The sequence below is a fragment of the Sarcophilus harrisii genome, chromosome X (assembly GCF_902635505.1).
Source record: "Sarcophilus harrisii chromosome X, mSarHar1.11, whole genome shotgun sequence".
Lineage (NCBI taxonomy): Eukaryota > Metazoa > Chordata > Mammalia > Dasyuromorphia > Dasyuridae > Sarcophilus > Sarcophilus harrisii.
In genome coordinates this window covers 28,999,263-29,017,642 of record NC_045432.1, presented here as the reverse complement: position 1 = coordinate 29,017,642, position 18,380 = coordinate 28,999,263, and the positions used below count along the sequence as shown (strand labels likewise).

The window sequence follows — 18,380 nt, the reverse complement described above, 5'->3', positions numbered from 1 at the left end:
TCAGTAAGGTTATTTAGGCCCCCCCAAACAATTTATAGGGGATAAGAATGGAATTAAACTAGTGGAAATCCCTTCTTATTAATTATAATTAATTTGGACATTTGCAGAGTTTTCAAAGCATGTTCAGAGATATTATCTTGTTTGATCCTCACAACAGTTCTTTTTTACAGATGGGGAAACTGAAATCTCAGGAAATGGTGGCTGCCCTAAAGTCCTCCCAGATCTAACATTCTGTATCATAAGACCTCTAATAACTCTGACATTCTGTGTTCTAAGAACACAGTCTGTAGTGGTTTTGAGTGGACAATTATATAGGGAGCAGTGTGGTCCAGTGGAAAATGGTGCTGCAGGACCTTCTCAGATTCCCTCCAGCAGGAAATGAGCTAACATTTTAGAAAGGGCTCAATATCCATGTTGCTTCCTTTGATAGAATGTGAGCTTTTCACAGGCAGCCATTGTTTCATCTCTCTCTGTGTCCCCAGTTCAGAATGTCTGACACATAGTAGGTACTTAATGAATGCTTGTTGATTGGTGAAATGATAATCCCTTTCACAATTGTGAAAACCTGTGAAAATGCTTTGGAAATTTTTAAGCCCTGTACTATTATCAGCAGTCTGTGCTTATTTTCACTTGCCTAAAAGTCTTTGTATCTCTTTAATATTTTTATTGTTTTCTGCCTCCAGAAGCCCTGGTCTATTGAAGGGACTCAGGATGTTTAGCCTGAAGAAGAGAAGACATGGGGGAGGAGACCGGCTATCTGCTTTGTTCTGCTTGGCCCCAGAGGCCAGAACTAGCATGGAAGCTACAGAGGTGGTTCTCAGCTTAACAATCAGAGGTGTCTGACAAACAAGTGTCCTGTTGTCCTTTGTTGGAGTCTTTGGGCACTCATTGTGCCCACAATTCTGTTCCATAGTCCCAATCTCTGACCCATGCTGACTATGTGAAAACCTTGGGGCTTTGGACGTCTCCAAGACCAAAATCGCAGACAAAGTGTCGATCCAAATTGGTAGAGAGAATTTTCTCATTCGGGAATTCCCTAGGCCAGTCAATCACAAGCTCAAGTCCACTCATTGGGTATATTGGGAGGGGGTCCCTGTTTCAAGTACCAATTGGATGAGTTGACCTATTGGTTCCATTCCAGCTTTGAGACCCTACTAAAGTTAAAGGAAGTATACCATAGTTAAATAGAATATGGTCATAGCTAAAGGAAATATCCCCATAGTTAAAGGAAGTATGTCCATAGTTAAAGGAAGTAAAGGGATGAGTCTTGCAGAAGGAGCCATGGTGCACATATCCCATGTCTCAATTTGCAGCTAGATGGGCATCTTTCTTTTCTTTTTTTTCTTTCTGGTCCTTATGTGGTACCACCTTCATCTCAGCACTTTCCCCTTGCTGTAGAAGCTTAATTCGATTTTTTTCCAGCCAAAACTAAACCTTCCTAATTCTTAAAGTCACACCTTGAAGGAGATGGAAAAAATATTTATAATCACAAGGCCATACAATCAACTTCTGCAGTATTAAATTAAAATACAGTCATACCACAGAGATTAGAGATCCATCCCTCGGTGGCAACCCCGCTTCCACCCCTCATTTTTTAGATAGAAGCAATTGAAGTACAAAGGAAGAGACTCACGCAAGGCCACACAGTAGAGACTAGAACAGCAGTTTTCTGAGTTTCAAGCTAATGTTTTTGCCAGTCTGTCTCCATCTCACAAACATTATGACATTAGACAATACAACGTTATGGCAGACAGTTAGTTTACAGGAGCAATTTGTGACCTGGGCCGTCAATTGAAAGACATCATAGTCAGGTTCAAGATGCTGACAGGCGTCACTGAGGGGTCGATTCATTACAGTGTAGTAACAATCCTGTGAAATGGTTTATAGGTAGATATATGCTTGTAAGTGCTAAATCCCATTTTAAGGTGAGATTTTAAAAAAATTCTTACAATACCTAGAAAAGTCCAAGGTTTTAGCTACCACTGGACCAGTTGAGTCCTCAAGGTCTGCTGATACTCTACTAGAAACAGAGACCTAAGAGGAAACAATGGGTTCATTGATCTATTGCAATCACAAGACTAAGGAAGACTTTCATTACGAAATAACCTGCTTCTTCAAACTGTCCAGAGGTCACCATGGATATATAAAAACCAGTGAATGGCATTTGAATACTCACCCCACTCCTTCATCCCAAACCAGAGTCTTAGGAATTCCAAGAAGCTCCAGCTAAGACTTGAGGAGGGGCTCATCATTCTGTAAGGATTCTTGTCCATACACATAGACAACAGAGTCAATAAAGAGGCATCGGCTCCATCTCAACCCTGGGGATTCAAAGAGTCTACCTTTCGGGTGGCTTCTCCCACTTAAAGGTCCATCTTGGTGCAGGTAAAGGCAACTGTGTGGATTCACAGCCATCATCCCAGGCCCAAGAATGTCAAAGAATTCTGGGTGTGGAAGAGAATTAATTAAGAGAAGATGGCATGGGAAGGTAGGAAGTGGAGACACACATGGGAGAACCAGTGAGGTATGTCCTAAGTCAGTCATGCACATGGGAAATCCAGGCTGACTTCAGGAATTCAGACTCTCCTAAGCTGGAACCTTTGTTAATTTAGGTGGGACTTGACTGAAGCTTGCTTTTGTGCTATCTATGAAGAAAGGATTTGATAAGGAAATGCAGCAGGGGAACAAGATTGGAAGGGGGTAGAAGGAGAAAAGGTTAGATTTTCACTTTCATAAGGAGAAAAGAATTGTTTTTAAGTATCCTCGAGAATTTTAGAAGCACATGTATATATATGTAATATATATGTGTGTAATATATACATATATACATGTGTGTGTGTATAACAAATGGATGGCTTTATCATCAAACTTCCTTATGGATTCATTAAAATATTCCTGAACTGAACGCCATTTTGGTTAGCCTAGTTATGTTCCTGTTTTAATATATTTGAAAGTAAGCAACTAGCATTTTCCCCATGATACTTTATAATAATAGTTAGCATTTATATGATGCTTTAAGGCTTGCAAAGCATTTAACAAATATTATTTCATTTGATCCCCACAATAATCCTGGGAGGTATGTGTTATTGTTATCCTCATTTAAGAAATGAGGAAACTGAGGTAAAATAGAGTTTCTTACCCATGGTCACACAGCTAGTAAGTGAATGAGTCTGAATTGCAGGTTTTTCTGATGCCAGATCCAGTGCTCTACCCACTGTACCACTATCTGCCTCTATAAATCAGATTGGCCTTTCCCTCAGTTAGTCCAAATTTTTCTTTTTTTGGGTGGTTGTTGTTGGTGGCTAATTAAGTAACCTGTGTTCTCCCATGACCCAAGAAAAATCCAGGTATATCTGAAAGTCATCATTGCATTGTGGTGTATTCCTAAGTAGAATCTTAGGATGTCAAAACTGGAAGGAGATTATCTTACCTAGTTGTTCCATTTTACAGAGGAGGAAAAGGAGTCTCAGAGCATGGAAGTGACCAGCTCCTGGTCACACAGTGAGGTTGGTGGCAGGCTCCTGGCTACTGGTCTCCATCAGGCCCTGGATAGAATTTCAGGGAAGTCACATGAGGGTGCAGGTGTGACAAATTGATGCCTCAAGGTATCAACTGTCCAATAAGCTCTGCTTCCCTCTTTTAAGTTTAAGTCTCTTTATAAAGGTAATCAAAGTGATTTTTGTTTTCCGAGGGGAAGTGACTTGTCCAAGGTCACAGAAATAGGAAGTAGCAAGAGCTAGAATGTAAACCCAGGTCCAGGGAAATAGAGAACTGAGAAATCACTTTGACTTCACTCCCTATTTTCTCGTTCTGGAATTTATAGATGAGAAAACACTGTGAAAATTTCTAGAGAGAGGTAATGCCATTCTTTGCCATCAATCTCCAAGGATGGAATTGGGTGAGTGCTCCGTTTACCTGGGACAATGGGCCTGGACTGTGTTCAGTCCCAATCACATTGCTTACTGGATGGGTACTCATGAGAAACTGATCTTCTGAGGTGGCTTTATAAGCATGACTGGAGGTCAGTAGAGATTTCTACTGTGCCAACTTTAGGATGTCTTAACTCACCGCCCTTTCTAGGTCTCACGTTATCCAGGTCAAAGGATTGTACTTTTTTTGATTCTTGGATTCTCGATTGTGGTAATTGTGGAAAGGGATGATGTAAGTGTAGTCCTCAAATTATTTTAGTTTATACAGCAAAGGATTAGGAATACCTGGATTGGGCATGGGGATGGCAAATCTGAATTAATGAACAGCCTGAATTATTAATTCACTGACAATACAGATTTGTCATTTTCCCTCTTAGGCTCCGGTTTCCTCATCTGTACAATGAGTTGGGTTGGCCTGGATGATCTTGAAGGTCCTCCTCTGGTCTGAAATTCTCTGTTCTAAGAATGCTCTGAACTTTGCTTCTCTATGTTCCATATTCTTTAAATTGTTTTTGTTGGTATCTTTCATTTTCATATAACTTGCATTTCTAAATATATCCTTCCCTGCTTCCCCACCCCGAGAGTCATCCCTTGTGAGGAAGAATAAAAGACCCTTTTCTAGGTTTTCAATCCTATATTTAAATCTATATTCTCTGTTCTAAGGTACTTTCCATCTCTGTCTTTTTTTAATTTTAAAGTTTAAAGTTTTAAATTAAAGCTTTTAAAGTTTTAAATGACAGAGAAAGTGTTGCTCTGTAATGACAAGAGAAAGTTTCCTCACTGGGAATTTCCTATAGCCATGAAATCATAGGTCTGAGCCCCAAATAACTCTTATAGAATGCTTGCTAATGGAAGATGCTTAGGGCAGAAGAGCCAAACACATGGCCTGCGACACTCCCAAGTGGGGTCTGAATCAGTTTAAAATGTAATTGGGAAGTGTTTAACAAAATAAATGAAAACACAATAAAATGTAGATAGCATAACGTTTTTGCAACTAAGTCAATATGTGGTCCCCGTTTTTAACTGATTTTGACAGCATTGGCTCAGAGACCTGCTTTAAGGGATAGATTTGCTTCAGGCATATTTATTTTTTATTTATAAGGCAGGGGTTTTTAACCTGAAGTCTATGAAGTTGGATGGGGGAAAATTCCTTCATTATTTCACTGTAACTGGTTCCCTTTATACTTGTATGTATTTCATTTTGTGTACTTTAAAACATCCTGAGAAGGGGTCACAAGCTTTGTCAGATGACCCAAGGAATAGGGAGTCCAAAAAGGGTTGAGAATCCTTAATATGAGCACTGTTGTTAAAATTCAAGAGAAGAAATTATTATCTTTAGGTGACATTTCTTTTGCCGCCTTTTCTACATTCAATTTCCATATCAAACCCTTCTGGACACAGATAGCACAGTTAAACTTCAACTCAGCTCACGTCTGACTTTTCACAATTTTTGAATTAGGAACTCCAATGGAAATCTCAGCTTCCACCTCTATTTATCTTTTAAAATGCCAATTGCTAATGAGGGGGCAAAAAAAGCTTATTTCATTGGTTGTCCCTTCCCTTGTCTACCAACTGATATGCCAGAATACAGCAGGTGGAAAACAAAGAAAAAGAAGCAGAGCAGATGGATAATCCACCAACTGGATAATCAGGCCCTGAATAGTCCAGATGTGACAGTACGCATGATGTGAAAGGTGGATTAACATCTTGCAATGCCTTGTGGAAGACTAACTGATCCAAGCTGCTGAGCAAGGAGTATTGGGAGCTCAGGGATGGTAGAGACTTTTAGAATCTAGTAGGAAAGAATAATGATTTAAAAGTCACTAGCTGCATGGTCGAGGCTTGATGACCCGAAGGCAAGGGACTCGTAATAAATCGACTTGAGAAAAACTTCTAAAAGAAATATGACCTCCTTCCCCTAAAATGTTTGAGCACTTCACATCCATGATTTATAATCGCTGCCTGCCCAAAGCTTTTAGGGGTGGAGCCTGAAGATGCTCTCCCCAAGTCTATTTTCATTATACCAACATATCTGGATAACAAGAAGAAAGTTCATCATTTGGATGTTTTGCCCAGCTCTTGGCAAACAATTGGATATTTGGGAATATCATTGGGGGAAAGAGTAGGAGAGCTGAGTTCTAGTCTTGACTTAGCCACTCACTGATCATATGACTTTGATCAAGTCCCTTTCCCCTCTATTTCCCTATTCTATAAAATGTAGGAATTGGGCTAGGGAGGATCTCTAAGATCCCTGACAGTCTGAGAGATCTGACTGTTTGGACCACACAGACCAAACATTTTGAATGAGCAGCCAAAGTTTCTGTCTTTTCATCCAGATGTTTTGGTGTCAACATTTCACATTGAGCCTGAATGAGGCATTCATGAGAACCACTGATTTGGTCTGTTGGTACCCAGATTTTCACTTGGCAGTTCCCATGAATGATGTCATGAGGGCACCTGGATCCTGTTAGTTTCAGGAGAAGAAGATCAGTAACCAGGTAGTTTGTTACTTTTGGCAAGAGGTTAGCCATACCCAAGAAAGGGCTACACCTTCCAATGCCTTCCACTTCCATTGGACTAGAGATGGAGTTACTGCCTTTTGTCACATAGTAACACCTTGATTAACCAGAATACTTTGGGGGAAGGAGGTACTTCCCATGAGTAAAATTTTTTGGTTTTCTAAAGCATTAACAATTGATGCTTTTTCTTTTAGCTGATGAGAAATTTTAAAAACAATTTTTCAGAATTCACTTTTTTTCCTCACTGAAGTCGGTCTAGCGATTAAGACTGAATCTTTCCTTCTTGGGAATCAGAGCCATCCTTCAGACCATCAGTGATCTGTGCCCGGCACCAGAGATGGAGGTGGGAATGGTGCAAGAGTTGGGCTGCACCTGGAAAGGGATTTTTCTCCAAGTGAAATCTTGGCTATGTATATATATATATATATATATATATATATATATATATATATATTGGTACAATTTGTTAATCTTGTGTAAGTGGATTCCAGGGAGAACAACTCTAGTTGACTGAAGAAATTGATTAGTTTCTGGTTAATTGAGGCTTTACCATCAAAATGATAGCCAATGCCTTGATGGATTGCGTGCTATGAAAAGGCATCTTGAAGCTTGTATGGGGGTGGGGTGTATCATAGACCTTAGGGTAGCTGTAATATTTTGTTTATACAGAGACTGTTCTTCCATAACGTTTTGAAGTCTCATACCTCAGGCCACGGTGGGGGCCTGGGTTGAGGTTCTCGCTCTTACTTACCGAGTACTCTTTTCCACCAGTAGGTCATTTGGTTCTGTGGCTTCTGAGCTTGCCCCTAATCCCTTGCTGTTTGGTCGATCGCTATTCCCGCTAGCCCTCATGAGAGTTACTGAGCCAAAGGAATGCCAAGTAAATTGGGACTTCTCATCACTGTCTGGATCGCACCTACCTGAGCCAGGAACGGGTCTAAGGAGAGGACAAATCAGGAAGCGATACCACATACAGCAACTGAGTTATGCAACACCCCTGCTAAAATCTACGAAAGGCTTTGTACAGCCTACACCGGGGGTGGCCCACTGAAGAGAAACTCTTCCCCCCACTTAACTTGAAGCAGAGCCCATTGTTTTTGCTGTCAAGTTAAATGGGGGTTGTCTTCAATTGGCCATCACAAATAGAGAGCAATATGTTATCACTTCATGTTCATCTTCGCAACAGTCAGCCCTGATCGGTTAGCCAACCAACCAAGCTCTGGTAGCATGATGTCCTGGGAGAAAAAGCCCATGTGCTGTCATTTCAACGTCCGGGACGATTTTCACAGCTGTTACCGCTTGGCAAAGGTGGGTAGGGACTGCCTCCGGGGCAATCTCTGGTCTCTTACCAGCCTAGGCCGCTGATGGCCTTCACGAGTCAGTCCTTATGGGGTTGGGGAAGAGGAGGGAAAAAGAGAGGAAGCCAATATGGTCAGGGAAGCTCTGTCTGGGAGTTTAAGAAGGGACCCAGTTAGATCAAAATTGATAGCAGCGCCACAAGCACTGTCCGGGTTCAAACGCCACCGGACTCTCGAGTGCATCTTGCCATACTCTCTCCTCAATAGTAAGATAACAGTCTTGCCGATTACTCGTCACTAAGGGTACCCGGTTGTGGTGACATTGAGGCTGACCTTGGAGTCACCGCCCCCGCTGCCGCACTCTCCTTTGTCGTACCACCATTTGTTTTTCAATTTGTCCAAGAGGCCTTGCTCATTCAGTTTTAATACTGCCAGGTTAACAGCATTTCTTGAAACGATAAAACATAACTTGTAAGAAAATGCACAAATGCTTAGGAAATAGTTAACGTATAAAAAAGGAGCACAAGAGGACAAATTGGCGAAATTGCACAGAACGGGGAGCTAGAAAAATGTCTGTACAGCAAATACAGGGTTAAATATTGGAAGGTGGCATGTAGGATAACGTTTGCTCAAAACTGAAGTGTGCGGGATGGGGAAATTGTCTTTGAGAAAAAAAGTAACTAGACTGCCACATCCATGCAATTAACATTCGTCACACATGGCACCATAACTTGGCTTTTACCATTTAAATTGAAAAAGCCGTTGAACTGTAAAATTAAAACAGCAACAAACAGTCAGAGAGGACAACACAGAGAAAACATTGAAAAAAAAAAGGATGCATTAAATAGATGAAACCATCATTTACCGTCTTATTTAACTCCATGGAATAGTGCAGATTTTTAAACTGTTAAGTTACCTCAAAATCCACAAGAAAGAAAATGACAACAAAGTACATCAGGGTAGGTGGAATACTATAACAACATGGATATTGTTATATTATTCCACCCACCTTAATGTTGAGCCTTTAGGGGTTGCCACACCATAGCCTTTGGAATCCAGATTTCCACCAACTTTCATGGTATCACACGGCTTTCTCTGCTCAATATACTCGTTCATGGTTGACTCCAGCAGGAAGGCGAACTTTCCTTTGGACTTCCGCACTCTGGCCACGCCGTCCGCTGTGGTTTTGGTAAACACCGACGGTTCGGCCGATTTCATGTACGACCACATTTTCTCGTAGACGGCTATTTTAGACCGCTGTAATCAATGAGAGAAGCAATGCATAGAATCAGGTTCTCGTGGTTCTGACGGACCTTAGGGGTCACCCGTTCCAACCCCTCACCCAACGTACTCTATGACTGCTCCACAGCTGCTCTTACAGCTTATGTTTGAGGAAAGGAAACTTAACTGCTCCTCCAGGAGTTCTGCTTTGTTTGGGAAAAGCTTTGTTGAAAGCCCTCCTTAGATCAGGTCAGACTCTGCCTCCTTATAACTCTCCTCCATTGGTCCTAGCTCTCCTTTCTAGAGCTACTTATGCTGAACAAATCTGAGCCCTCTTCCTGATGACAGCCCTTTCAACATTCAAAAGCAGTGATCACATTCCCCTATAGTTTTTTCTTCACCTGGCCAGATTTGGCCATTTTCCTCAACTCTTTTTTGGCTGCAGAAAGAGCACAGGCTTCAGAGTCTGAGCATCTGGGGTCACCTCCTGCTTCTGACACTTGCTACCTGTGTTACTCTGGGCAGGCTGTTTTCCCTCCCTGGGTCTCGGTTTCCTCTTCTATAAAATGAGGGAGTTGGACTAAATGTCTTCTGAGATCCTTTCTAACTCTTGATCTCTCATTACTTAGGAATGCCACATAACTTCTATGGGCCTCAGTTTACTCCTCTGTAAAATGAGGGAGGTGGACTAAATGTCTTCTGAGATCCTTTCTAAGTCTATATTTCTGATTACTTAGGAATGTCACATAACTTCTATGGGCCTCAGTTTACTCCTCTATAAAATGAGTCCAATTGGACTAAATGGCCTTGGAGGTGTCTTCCAGCTTCAGGTTGTGGATTCTGCATAAACGACCCCTATTTCTGTGCTTTGCATTCTGCCAAACTGGACAAAGCTCTTGCCCCCCATTCTAATGCTGCCTTCCTTCCATCTCTGCTTGTGTTCATACTGTCTCTCATGTCTAGAACAGCAAATGCCGCATGAGTTTAACCGGATAAAAATGCACACACACACACACACACACACACACACACACACACACGGTGAATGAGGCAAGAACTATTGCTCTTAAGAACTACACTCACAAAAAAGGAGCTGAGATACTGAACAAAGGTAGCCATTTCCAAGAGAACCCTAGAGAGCCTGGGGTGAGAGTGGAACATTAACCAGTGCCTGGTCCTTCTTGTCCAACAGGATTAAGTAGGTGGGCTGCAGTGTTCTCCATGGGTAAAGATAAGAAAATTCCCGAGGGCAAAGTCCATGGTGTTTCTATCTTTGCAGACTCTGCATTGAGCACAAGCCCTTTTGCATAATGAATGCTTACTAAATGTTTGCTGAATGGATGGATGGAGAATCCTGGCATTGGGAACGATGACTCTGAATGAAGCTTTTTGGTCTATGATCAAGATCACTGTGAAAGATGAGGTGCCATGGGGCCACTGGGTTATAATGATGGTCGCTGGCCATGTCCAGGAGATGAAGACCATGGGGCAAAATAGCAAACCTGGGTTTAAGTAGGCTTCTGTCTCTAAATCATCATATAACCTTGGACAAATGATTTCATCTCTCTAAGTCCATTTTCTTCTAAGAGACAGTGCATTCTCTGGGTCAAGCTAGATGGTCACTGAGCTCCTTTCTGACTCTCAGATTCTATGCTTGGGATATAACAGAAAAAACCCTGGACTTAGGGGAAGGAGTGAGCGGCTTCAACTACATTCCAACAACTCCGATCGTTATGATATTCTTAGGTGTTTTTTAAGATAACATCTCTCTGTCTCTATAACCCCTTGCTCCTGGTTCTGTCTTCTGGGGCTTAAGAGAACACATCTAATTCCTCCTTTGCATGATAATCCGGGAAGAAAGCTCTCCTATCTCCCCAAGGTCTTCTCTTCCTTCCTTCCTTCAATGGATTCTTTTATGGCATGACCCCAGGACCCTTCAGCATCCTCTGGATGCCCTGTAGCTTCTCTATGTCCTTTTAAGGGCTGTCTCCTAAGCTTCTAATGCTTCCTAAATTGGTATCTGAGCTTCACAAATCTTTCCAGTTTTTGCCTTTAATTTTTGCTACATTAGTGCAGGAAATATAGGGAGAAGGGGCCAGGCTAAGGCAGATACTGTGAGATAGCACGTATCTACAGCAGGTTGTAGTGAGGCTCAAAGGTTGCAATATATGTAAAGAGCTTTGGGAATATTTACAGTGCTGTATAAGTGTCAGCTATGAGTTTGGTGGCTTATAACTTAATTCAGTATGGGGAAGCTCATCACTAAGGTAGCCAGTAAGGCCATGATACCTACACACACACACACACACACACACACACACACACACAAACACACACTCACACATATGTATGTATACATAGATACATACATATATATTTGCAATGTCAGACATTGAAGACTAGCTACCAAGCGGTAGCAATATTGTCATCTATATGAGGGACCAGTCATGGCAATAAAACCACAAATTCTTGAAATGTTAAAATGATAGAAGCAACTGTTATTGTTGTCATCGTTACCATCACCAGTAAGTTGTTGGATCTTGGGCAAGTTGCTACCTCTCCCTGGGCCTCAGTTTCCTCATCTATCAAATGAGGAGATTGGAATAGTTGGATTCCAAATCCAGGCAGCTATGTGACTCAGTAGATAGAGTGCTGGGTTTGAAATCAGGAAGATCTGAGTTTGAATTCTGCTTCAGATACTTATTAGTTAGGTGCCTCCAGGTAGCAATTTAACCTCCATCGGTCTCTATCTTTTCATCTGCAAAATGGGAATAATAATAGCACCTGCCTCTCACAGAGTGGTTGTAGGGGTCAAATGAGATAATATTTGTAAAGTTCTTTGCAAACCTTGAAGTGCCATTTAAATGTTGGTTAGCTATTTCTGGGTTCGTATGAGCCTGTGAATTCACTTCAAATTCAGTGTGACTATCCTTTTTGAGCCATGCTTCCCTATCCTGTCCAAAAAAATAGCTAGCATTAAGTACTTCTCAAATATTTGGCTAAAATCATAGAGGCTGCATGTAACTCCTTAGCTATCAGCCTAGTTACCTTGTTAACAGAGGAAATGAGGTTAGTTTGGTGTGACTTGTTCTAAGTGAACCCATGCTATTTCCTAGTGATCACTGTTTTCTTTTGTAAGTATTCATAAACACTCGGATTCCTATTCTTTCCCAGAATTTCCCCAGGGATCAAAATCAAGTTCACCAGTTCATAGTTCCCAAAATTTACCCTCCCCCGCCTTTTGTCCTCCCCTCCTTAAAAAATTGGGGCATTTGTCTGCCTTCAGGCTTTTGGTGTCTCTCCTATTCTAATTGACGCTAGCATTTCTGTGACCCTATATGCAGATTCTTTCAGGATCCAGGTGTAATTCATCTGGATCTGGAGAACTGAATCCATTTCTAGCAGGAGTGGTCAGCTGAGTGACCGTTACCTTATCTTTAATCTGATTTCCTGTTAATTACGGTGATTCCATCTTTGCCAGTTAGAAGATTATTCTCATGACAGGGAAGAATATGTTTCCTTTTATTTATCCTACAACTTTTAAGCTCAGGATCAAAATCAGCATGAGTCCTATAGTCCTAATCCTCTAATTCAGTGGACAAGGTTGTGTTTCCCTTTCTTATCTCCTTCTTGATTTTATAGACTTTGATCATATGTCTTTTCAGACTTCAGCATTCCAGGCTAGAGTCCAAAATAAAAATAAATTCTCATAATAATTATAGCTAGCACTTATATAACAGTTTGGGGTTTGCAAAACATTTTATAAATATCATCTCATTTCACAACGACTATTAGAGGTAAGTGTTATTATTATCCCCATTTTACAGATGAGGAGACTGAGGCACAGAGAAGCAAGGTGACTTACCAATGTCACAATGTAATAAGTGTCTGAGGTGGGATTTGAACAGCCTTCTTGACGACTCCAAGTCCAAGCCTTTACCCATTGTACTCCTTTACTAGCCTCACAGAAAACCTTTATCAGATCCTTAAATGTATCCTGCTTCCTTCTCTCACTTGACCCCTTTGGGTCCCTTGGCCCTATTCTTCTATGTTCTCAATTTGGCCCACTCCATCCTGTCTTTGGGGAGTATCCTGCTCCTCTTAGAAATCATTAGGATGTGTTTTTGTCTCCTCTCATCCTGTCTAGTTCAGGCAGGCCTGGGCATACCAGGGGTCAGTACAATTTGCTTCTCCTGCTGTTTGCAAATAGGCCTCCGCTTCCAAAGAGAAATGTCTTAGCCAAGGGCGGAGGGGTCCCTGAATTCCTCTCCAAGGATGTTACCGTTTGGATTCATTTACTTCATCATTTACTCTAGCTCTTGGATCACTGATGCGGGTGAAAAGGTTTAGTCCTCTTAGTAAAGAGAATAAATGGTCACGTTTGTCAGGTGCCATTAAATGGGTGCTGTGCAGAGGGGAAAAAAATTAACGGATGCAGTAGATGAAAAGTTAGTTAATGGTGGACGCAATCAGTCCCTGCTCAATAACTGAATTCTTAGAGAGGTCAGGGGGCAAAAGGAAATGGTGTAGAAGTGGGGAAAACAAAGCAGGGACATTTATCTCCCTAACTGGGATTTAAGTGGCAGGGCAGCATTTGTTCTGAGAAAGGGAATAAACTCCCGGGCATTTTTTTCCAGTCTGTCTTATTTTGGCTGAACTACTGAAGGCAATAAAAAGGGATTGGATCTCAGCTCACTCATCTGGGGGAAATTAAAAATGATGGGCAGGACACATGGCCTGTTTAATTCCTTTCCCATCTGCCATGATTCATTTATTTCATCCTACCATTTTGTGCCCAAGAAGGTTCAAACAGTGGCTGTGCAGTCATGGCCAAGAGAAATTTATAGCCTCCCAGACTAGAGCTCGAAGGGATCTCCAAGGCTATCTAGGCCAACCCTCTCATTTTCGAGAAGATGGACCTGGAGCCCAGGGAGAGGAAGAGACTGGCCCAGGTCCACACAAATTGTTGATGATGATGAGGGTGATGATAATGAGGATAGACTTAGAGATGGAATAGACCAATTCTTTTAGCTAATTGAGCAGCAAGCATTTATTAAGTACTTACTAAGTTCTCTTGGGGAATTATCAGGGGAAATTCACAGAGGAGAAAGGCAGAATCAACATTGGACCTTCCATATTGATGGAGGAAGGAGGGCAAGGATCTTATCTACGTACAATAGGTACATAATAGTCTTTGAATCAAGTGAAATGAAAATGAACAATGAAATGAATGAAATCATAGTCTTGATAATCTGAAATAGCACAGAATTAAAAAACAAATACTCTGACTTTAGAAAATGTGCTTCTGAATGGCTGATTCTCTTTATCTTCCAAGATGCTATGGCCCTTGGCTCACTGGGCCTTGCCATTTGCTGTGATACTAAACTCTCTAAATTGGTCTTGTGGTCTGTCCTGTCACTCACTGCATACGCCTATGTATATAAGCCCCTTGAGAGCAAGGGTATATTGCTTTTGGATCTCCAGTGTTTAGCACGGTGTTTGGCAGAGAAATAGATGCTCATTCATTCATTCATTCATTCTTTCATTTTTTTTTTGTCCAACATGATTGTGTATCTGTGTTGAGTGTGTGTATGTATGTGTATGGGGAGTTCCAGAAGATTTCACAATAGCTGACATTTCCTCATTTCTTTTTTTTCCTTCTTTTTTTTCTGAGACAATTGGGGTTAAGTGACTTGCCCAGGGTCACACAGCTAGGAAGTTTTAAGTATTTGAGGCCAGATTTGAACTCGGGTCCTCCTGATTTCAGGGCTAGTGCTCTATCCACTGCGCCACCTAGCTGTCCCTCCTCACTTCTTTTGAGTTTGCAAAGTGCTTTATAAATGTATATTTCATTTACTGATGAGGTGGGTACTATGAATATTATTATACTCATTATATAGATCAGGAAGCTGAGGTTAATAAATTGCCCGTGGTCACGCAATTACAGAGCAGATAGATGTGAAATTCATACCCAAGAGTCTCCACCTGTAGGTCCAGCACTCTTTACCACACCATGCTCCCTCTCATTTCCCTTGTCATTTATGGTTTGTTCAGGCCAATCCAATAAAACATCCACTTATTTGAACTCTCAGGAAATGGGAAATCCTGGCTAATAGAATTTTCTCACTGAAGGCCAACCCCTTTCCTTTCATTTTTTAATCATGGAATGCTTACATTCACTGTCCTAGCTTTATTATAAGTAGAATCCCCTGTCCATGGTGCTGAAATTCAGGGGCCACCTTCCACCCGAACCTCAGGGAGTTCACATTCTAATGGAAGAAGTGTTATTCTGAAATCTTTACAGAACAGCTTCTTCTTTAATAGACTATGATCTTATGTGTGACTTTGGATAAGTCACTTCTCTTCCCTGGGCCTCAGTTTCCTCCTCTGTAAAATGAAGGAACCTGACTAGCTCTAGGCCTCTGCAGGCCCTTCCAGCTTGGGATCAAGGATCCTGATCTTATGAGGTGTCAGCTGTTATTATGATGACTATTCAATTCCACAGACAGTAATTCAGCACTTACTATGGGCTGGGTATTTCCTTTGGATGCTATTCTCTCTTTTTTTTTTAATATCCCTGTTGAATCTCTCCCCCTTATATTCCATCTCCTCCATGGGCAGGAACTCTGTGTGTTCCTATTTTTGTGTCTCCAATGCCAAGTTCGGAGCCTGGCACATAGTAGGGCCTAATAAATGTGTAATTGAATTAGATCTTTGATGCGCTGAAGCATTTAATGTTGAACACTGCTCATTTCCCTCTCTAGATTGCACCTTTAATTAAAAGGCTATAATTAAAAACCATAATCTGTTCCCTACCCCCTTCAGTCTCATGGCCCTCCATGAAATGTCTCCTTTTTAAAAACTCCCTGGTGATACTGCTGGCTGGTGCCAACACCAAGGGGGTATTTGCAGACTTGTAGCCAGCAGAATGGGAGCATTTAAAGCCTCCCAGGGTTGTGAAAGTTCTCTCTTTTTTTCTTCCATTCAAGGTTTGATTATTCCCACACTGTGTTTTGCACATGCTGGACTACGGAGAAGCGTCCCACACAGGGCAATAGTCATCATAATAATAGCTGACACCTCCTGAATTCAGTCCTAACTTCTCTTCTGAGTGACAGTCTCACCAGCGGCCCATTGGACACCTCGAAATTTCCCCCAAACGCTGACTTCTTTGGAATTTCCCAATTATTGGACTCTTGAGGGAACTGCCATCTTCCCAGTCACCCAGACTCCCAGTCTGTCATCCTAGAATCCTCACCCTCACGTATCCCAAACTGTTGCTACTTGTTCCTACTTCTACAATGTTCTCACACGTGCTCCCTTTCTCCCTCACATGACCACCCCTCTGGTACTGACCTTTCTACTTCACCCCCTGGGACTGCCTCAAGTTCACTTTGGTCCATCCTCCACTCAATAGTCAAAGTGATTTTCCTAAAACCTGATCCTGTCACTCAATTCCAGTGCCTCCCTAGACCTCTAGGATCAAGAGGAAATTTGTTTTACTGAAAACTTTTCCCATCTGGGCCCCTTCAGACCTTCCTGATTTTCTTATATTTTACAGCCTTTCACAAGCTGGACAGCCCAGACACTTAACACTTCCTAGCTCTGGATGGAGTTGTCTAGATTCTTTTCGAGGAAATTATTTGGACAGTCATTCACTTTAAAAAGTTCACTGCAAAACTCTTGCTTAGTAGGGATTCCCTAGAAAAAGCTAGCAAGTAAGGACAGGGCCAGGAGGATAGACTTTGGGCTCCCAAACATCCCCTCTCCTAACCTGCCACATTGCCTCGATTTCTGCCATTAGAGTTTCTTTCTTTGGGTCATTTCCTGTTTAAAAACATATATCCTCAAGACTGCCCCTCTCAACTCAGTGCCCCATGCTTGGAATGCCCTCCCCCACCACCTTGGTTCCCTTCAAGACTCAGCTCAGATCTAACCTTCTAGAAGGAGGCCTTTCTTAGTCCCTCCCACTTCTAGAGCCTTCCCTCTTCCATTATTTTGCACTCATCTTGTATGTATTTATAGGCTGTTTCCCCCATTAGAACGTAAGCTCTCTGAAAGTGGGTTTTTGGCCTTTCTTTGTGCCCCCTGTGCTCGACGTGGCTCCTGGCACACAGGCACTTCATCAACACTTCTTCACTGACTCAATAAGATATGCTTTTAGGCAAGTCATTGGCCAGCATGTTAAACAAACCAGGGCCTCGGGAAAGTGAGAGATAGTTGAAAGAGCCCTGATTCTGGAGGCAGAAGACTTGGCTTCAAATCTACCCTTGTCACTTATTATCTATGTGATTTTGGGCAAATCACTTCACTTCCTTTTGACTTGGCTTCCTCCTCTCTAAAATGAAGGGGTATATTTCTTCAGTTTATACTGTAATAATTGATCAATGAGATGACTCCTTTTTCCCTAACCAGGTCACAATACTGAGAACTGAAAAAAAGCTACCCCATATTTGACATCAGCGGATCATTAATTGACAGTTCTCTGATCTCTCATTTGAGAGTTGAGGAAACTGAAGGCTCACAGAGGGGAATTGACTTGTCCACAGTCCCACTGCTAGAAGGTGGATCACAGATTTTGAACTTGCAGGTTCCTCAGAGACCATCAAGTCTAATCCCCTCATTTTCCAGAGGAGAAAACCGAGACCCAGGGAGTCTTGACTGAGGAAGACCCAGGAAGTGCTTTGACTGAAGTTGCCCAGAGAGCAAGTAGTGGAGCTGGGATTCAAACTCACTCTGTCCCCTTCACACTCAGACTCTTCCCACTGTTCCATCCTGCTTCACATTCACTTTAAACTTTCCAGAGGAGGAAACTAGAAGAGGGAGAAGAAAAGGGACTTCTTGGAGGTCATCCCATGGATGAGTGGCAGGGCTGGTTGAACCCAGGGCATCTCTGAAGTGACAGTCACTTTCTGTCCCTTTAGAATCAATTTCACCTGCCAGCTCCCATTTGCTACAGAGAACCTGTGTCTATTGTCTCACTGCCTGTTGCTGAAAAGCCAGGAGCTGGGAGGCGGGCCCAGAGATCCTGGCTCCTTGTCTTGGCTTTTTGATTGGCTCCTTGGGATGGCAGCTAAGCTATTTGGGGGGGCTGGGCTCTCAGATAACCTCAGAAGAGGTCACCTTCGTCGGTTTGCTGATGTTTCCCTGTCGATGTCAAGGCCATTTCTGGGGTGTCTTTGCCTGACATTTCCAAGCCATGTTCTGATTCCCCGGGGAGAGGTATTTCAGACACCATGGTTGCTCTCTGGGCCCAGGCAGAAGTGACATCACGGCTTCCCTTCCCAAGGACCTTTCAAGTACTTCTTTTAGCCCCTGAAAGGAGAATTATCCAGGCAGGTTTGGCCGATGCTAAGGCCTACGGTGGGGGTGGGAAGGAAATCTGGCCTAGGGATCTGGCACAGGAGCTTCGT

General features: G+C 42.2%; 1 protein-coding gene across 5 annotated transcripts in view; it reads right to left on the bottom strand.

Annotated features, from left to right (window-relative positions):
- GRIA3 (glutamate ionotropic receptor AMPA type subunit 3) overlaps positions 1–18,380 on the bottom strand; it is a 274,208-nt gene that overhangs the window by 25,877 nt on the left and 229,951 nt on the right. For 3 of the 5 annotated variants that reach the window (XM_031944843.1, XM_023506896.2, XM_031944844.1), the window contains exon 13: positions 8,756–9,003. In XM_031944843.1, the coding sequence (XP_031800703.1) occupies positions 8,756–9,003 (248 nt within the window). Of the gene's footprint in view, positions 1–8,079; positions 8,195–8,755; positions 9,004–18,380 lie in introns of all 5 variants that reach the window. The other 2 variants (XR_004230616.1, XM_003774737.3) reach the window with 1 other exon arrangement.